The sequence below is a fragment of the Pristiophorus japonicus genome, chromosome 11, assembly GCF_044704955.1.
Source record: "Pristiophorus japonicus isolate sPriJap1 chromosome 11, sPriJap1.hap1, whole genome shotgun sequence".
Classification (NCBI taxonomy): domain Eukaryota; kingdom Metazoa; phylum Chordata; class Chondrichthyes; family Pristiophoridae; genus Pristiophorus; species Pristiophorus japonicus.
This window is the reverse complement of record NC_091987.1, coordinates 104,091,939-104,097,816: the sequence shown is the minus strand read 5'-3', so window position 1 is coordinate 104,097,816 and position 5,878 is coordinate 104,091,939. Positions and strand designations below refer to the sequence as shown.

General features: G+C 41.9%; 1 protein-coding gene across 1 annotated transcript; it reads right to left on the bottom strand.

Annotated features, from left to right (window-relative positions):
* Positions 1–849: 849 nt before the first annotated feature.
* On the bottom strand, positions 850–5,562 carry ripply3 (ripply transcriptional repressor 3). The gene is made up of 4 exons (XM_070893023.1): positions 5,462–5,562; positions 4,942–5,008; positions 1,327–1,400; positions 850–1,051 (listed from the first exon to the last, which is right to left on the bottom strand). The coding sequence occupies exons 1-4, from the start codon at positions 5,560–5,562 to the stop codon at positions 850–852; spliced, it is 444 nt and encodes a 147-aa protein (XP_070749124.1).
* Between the last annotated feature and the right edge of the window lie 316 nt (positions 5,563–5,878).

Sequence of the window (5,878 nt, the reverse complement as noted above, 5' to 3'; positions counted from 1 at the left end):
CATGCCATCATAAGATTATTTTTGTTCAAAATTGTAATATTCTTTTTATGGAGTAGTGCAGTAGCAGCTGGAAGGGATAGGCCGCCAACTACCTCTCCGACAAGTGCCGAGACACCGAAGTTAAATCTAAATCTGCGGCAAGGAATCGTTTCAGGGAGGGGTGGGAAATGATAAAAAGAGTGATCCTGCTCGTCTCCCCATTAATGCCGCCTGGTTTCTGCCACCACAGTAATCTACGGCCTCTTCCTTTCTGGCTTTCCCTTGCAGAGGTGGGAAGTGGGGAATCCTCCAGAGGATATCTTTCTTCGGTGCTTTGGTGTCAGTTTAAATCCTGATTCCGAATTCAGGATTTACACTATAAATGCATCGTCTGTGTGAAGTGAAACCATTTTGCACCAATGTTACAGTTTTAGTGTAAATACCTAGATAAAGAAGACTTTTATTCTTCTGCCTGAGCAGGATTCAAACCCAGATCCTGGCGGTAAAAGGACGGTATTTGAGACCAGTGCACCACTAACTAAAGTCCTTTCAAAGATTAATATTATATGATAGCCTTTACTCATGTAGAAATTCACTGTGCTTAGTAGGATCCTCTGGGTTAAATTTTATTTTTAAACTTCTTACAGTAATAAAATAAATGTACAAAATATATTCATATATACATACACAGCAGTGCAGAATTGTCATTTCCTTGCAGCGATATATGCAAATCCTTCATTGCAACTGTGTAAGTTATAGCTCCAATTGAACATGAGCAGCGGAGAGCTGAGTGGGCCTGAGGTTTGTAGTGTCACTTTCGGAAGACAGCTTTTCCGCTTTGAAGCTGATCCATCTCCTCCTCTTGACTCCTCACTGTTTCCAAAACATCTCCGTTGTTTCCGGGTCATTTTCCGATTCTAAGTCACAGGACACGAGCTCCTCCTCCTCCTCCTCCTCCGTATCGGAATCGTCGTTATAGAAATGCATTGTTGCTTGAACGGGGAAACTCGCCAGCACTTTTTCTCCCATGTGATGCAGGTATTGGTCAGCCTTGGATCTGGGCAGATACAGCCTGGAAAGTCAAACACCAGTATTAAAGGAACGGCCTATGGGGTTCAGTTAAAGCCATCTGTACAGATTTTCCTTCGCTGGTAATTGTATCAATAATATAGTAGTATTTAAAAATGATATTCAATTCACTTAATAGTCCTATATTTAATATAATTGTTTTACATTGGGTTGATAAATGCAGGTATATGTTTCTAACTTGGTGGCTACTGCAAAGGAAACTAAGGTTGCGGCAGCGCTCGACAGTAGGGACAGGAATGGTCTGTGGTTGGTACCTACCTGACTGGGTGTTGGAATCCCAAGGGTTGCTTGTTCCCAGGGCTGCTCCCAGAATCATCAGAAACGGAACCAAACTGTATGGAGTAAAATATATATTTTTTAAATAATCGTTAAGTATTAGCTTTGGAATACAACGTTAATCAAGAACTCCCACCTCACCTCACATTTTCATAAGCACCTATCCAAAGGGCGAAGCAAAATCCGTCCCTCTTCAGACACACTGTCGCCCGTGGGTGAATCTGCTGGTGCCTGGAATGCATGTCCTACTGATACACAAGTATAGTGCAATGTGGTTCGAAGCAACTTGAGTTCCCAGCTCTGCTGTTTTTGCGTTTGTGATTCAAGAGACAGTGACAATGCTGACGTGTCTGGCAGTAACTACTTCAACATGCTCTCGGCCTTTTGGCTAAGATCATGCGTAACTGACCTGACAGGGGAGTAACCATGACCCCAACGTGGTTCTCCCTGGATCAGGAAGGTGATTCTCCTATGCTTTTTGGAAATAGCAGGTGGGTGGGGTGGCTTGACCCATCCGCCTCCGCCTCCACGGAGGTGTGTGGGGGGCCTGACCCATCCACCTCCATGGCACGAACCTGGTATTGCAGTACTTCCAGGAACGGTGCAGTGGCTCTAGGCCTTTTGGCTAAGAGCATTGGCGCAGAGTGATCCTTGATGTGTGCAAGGTGACCTCTGGCGTTTGTGATTTGACAAAGAATTGGAAAGATTGGCAACGAAAAAAAAAGTAACTACTTCAACATGGCTGTCTGTGTTTCCTTCTTAGCTTCTTTTCTCCCTTTTACTATTTGTGCCTGAAGTCAAGACACAATCCTTGCCCTCCTTCACAAATCCCTCCACAGTCTTGCCCCAGCTTACTCTGGCCTATTGTGCGCCCCTCGCCCCATTGCACCATTACCGGTAGAGCCTTCAGCGCACCTGGCTCCATACTCTGGAACCCTTTCCCTAAACCTCTGCAACTTGGTCAGTCTACTCTTATCTTCCAAATCGTTCTCAAAACCTATCTCAACCCATGCCTCGGGCACCCCCCCCCCCCTCCCCTTGTTAATCTTTACTGCTGTTCAGTGTCTGTTCCTCCACCTTTTGTGAAGTATCTTCAAATGTTTTAGTGGTGCAATACAAGTTGTTTTGTTGAGTAGGTCTTTGAAATAAAACCAATCCATATATATCTTATTAAAAAATATTACGTCTGCACACATTTCCTGACTACAAATATTACTTCCTGCTGTGTCAACTTTTTCCCCATTATAAATTTCGATGTAAACTTGTGATTAAAGCTGAATCTAAAAAAGGCACTGAATTTTAAACAATGGAATTATAAATATTGAAAAAAAAGCTTCTTCACCAAACAATGGGGTAGAACTTGTCTCCTTCATTGAATGTGAATGTGAGGGGGAGGGAATTCTAGCTCTCTGATATAGTCAGCATCTATTTTGTTACAACAAACTAGGTTAGTCTTATACAAAAGCAAAATACTGTGGATGCTGGAATCTGACATAAAAACAGAAAACTTTGGAAATTTTCTGTGGGTTAGTCTTATCCTGTTAATGCATGGAGGTAAATTACAACAAAGGGTCTCTGCCATTCTTGAGAATCCACAGGGTGAAGTTACTCCATTCAGGAACATTTCCTTTGACTGACAAGTGAGAAGATAGAAGAACAAAATTGCTGGATATATACAGTGGAAATATGAATATGTGAGAAAGGACAAGAATAACACAGTGGGTCTATCAAGCCTGTCCTATCTGAATATCGTGCAACCTACACTTATCATATACCCTATTTCCAAAAATAAAACCTTTTCTGGAATCATGTATTGTCCTGGGAGAGGCAAAAAAAACAGAAATAAAACTTAGGCTAATTTAGAAAAAAATACTGGAAAATGTCTTTCTAACCTACGAAGGCAATTAAGCAAGCTCCAGAGACCGCAGTGACTGATTTCTCTAATCTGTGTTACCCCATTTACCTTCTAAAACTCAAGATGCCTTCCTCTTGTAGGAACATGAGTACTTGTAGCCAATCCACACCCACTGCACATACTGACAATCCATTCCAGAGATCAATGACTTTCTGCGAAAAAAGTACTTCCTGGCATCTTACCTAACTCTATGCCTTCATAACTTATACTGATACTCTCTTCTCCTCCCCTGCCCATTTAGCTTAAGTAACTCATCCACATGAACAGAATCGAATCCCTTTGTTATTTTAAGATCTCAATCATATCCCCCAAGTTTGGATTTTTCCAAAGTTAAAATCCCAGTTCTGTAAACTTGTCCTGATAACTAAAGGACCTTAAACTAGGTATCAATCAAATGGATTGCCTCTGATCCTTTTCTAAATCTTTGATATGAGTGAGGGGCAAAACTGGACACAATATTCTAAATGCAGCCGGATCAAAGCCTTATATGAGGAAAGGAAAGTTTTATATTTAATTGTTTTAGCAATACATCCTAACACCCTATTCGCTTTTGCAACAACCTTGCGACACAGGCCACAGACCTTCAGTAATCCATGAAGTACAAGCCCCGGGTTCTTCTGTTGCTCAGCAACCTTGTATGGTGTAAACATGCAATTGCCTCTGCCCAAATACATCATGCTGTACTTGTCTATATTGAAAGACATCTGCCAAACACAGGTCATTCCTCCCACTATGCCTAGATCCACCTGCAAACTATTCGTTTTTAATCTAAGGTCCTTGCTCCCACATGTATATTTGTGTCATTCTCTCAATGCCTTTATCCAGATCATTATAAAAGACGGTGCAGAGCAACGCGCTCAAAAAAACGGATCCCTGTGGGACTCCACTAGTGATTGCCCCCACAGAAAACCATTACTATTATGCGAATTCAACAAATTCTTTATCCAATCTAAGATTTGCGGTCCAATACCACGAGTTGCAATGTTACTTAGCACCCTTTTGTGTGACACTTTATCAAAGGCTATTTGAAAACCTAGCTCCACAATATCTGCCCGGCTTCCATCATCCACTATCTTCATAACCTCTTCAAAACATCCAGTCAAGCTGGTGAGACAGGATCCCCAAGTAGCTAATGCTGGATAGACATAGTAGACATACAAACAATAAATGATTGACATGCACAGTGGAAATGCTAGACATCGACAGTGGAAACACCAACCGAAAAGGTTGGAGATACACAGCAGTAGTGCAAGCAGAAAGTGCTTATGCATGATGGAAATACGAATAAAAAATGCTATTTATAAGCAGCCGATAGATAAACAGAAAATGGTCGATATACATAGGGGCAATAAAAGTAGAAAATTATTGATACGTACAACAGAAATAACCAAAAATGCCGGATGTACACGGCGGATTAATGGGCATTTGAAAGTGAAATGATAGATTTTGCAGTTATGATGAAACGATCATCTATCTTTTCTCAGAGATTGACAGAGCTGTTGTGTTTTTACAATAGCTCCTGTTTTGATTGTTTTTGTCTGTGCGATGTTATCTCTGTATGAGAGACCCTGTGTGAAACACCAATAATAGGCGGCGGCAGCTCGGTATAAAACACCTCAGTGCAGTTTCACTGTGCGAGGCGAGGTCACTTACAGGTGCGGACAAGAGTATCACTTACTTACCGAGTTCTGCCGGTGCTTCTCCGCGTCTCTGGCTGTAATCATCCAGGGTCTCCACAGTGCTGAGGAACTGTACACAAAGAAGCGAAGGAAAACAGCAGGTCATGTTGGCAGAGCAGGGCGGATCAAAAAAATAAATACATCCGGAAAATAAACAACTCTTTTTAGGGCAGTTTTTAGATCGTAACATTCAACAATTTCCATCGCGAGTGCAATTCACTAAAACCCAGAATATTATTATTGTAATAATTAACACACGTATTATTATTAGCAGTTAAAAGACCATTAAAGGTTTCTTAGCTGATCTTCAATCTATTTTTATTTTCAGGTACTGAATTCTGGAACAGTTTTTATCTAAACATATATTCAGTATTGTTACTCCTCAATGTTTTAAAATTATTACACTGGCATTCAAACGTTTCGCTTTGATTTAATGTGTTAAAGTTTAATTTAAAATGGGAATGCTCGGTATAAAATTACGAAAGGTCTGGTTTATAAAAAGAATGAAAGAGTGAAAGCTTACCTCTGAGCCTGGCCTGGGTTCCGTGTTTCTGCTTGGCGTCCCCTGCAGCACCGGCAGCCCAGTGTCACTTTGGCACGGACACAGTAAAGTGCAGTGTCCATTGTATCACTACCCCAGCCAGCCAGCTACAGAGCCCAGCAACAAGTGACATCTCCTCACCCACCCTTCAGGTCTTTATCGAGGCTCTTCAGACAGGACAAATAAACCCACCCGGGGGTGGGGGAGGGCGTGTGCTTCCGTCCGTCTCATTGCAGCATCTCTGAAGGAGCCCTTAATAATTTTGACGGAGCTGCTTAGGCGGGGCGCTTGGCTACAGATGGTGTCGCTGGAGCCTTTTTCTAGATCCTCAGCACCACAATTACAGCCAATTCCACCAACCTCGTCGAAAACAGATTCCTATTGTAAGGTATTAATGTT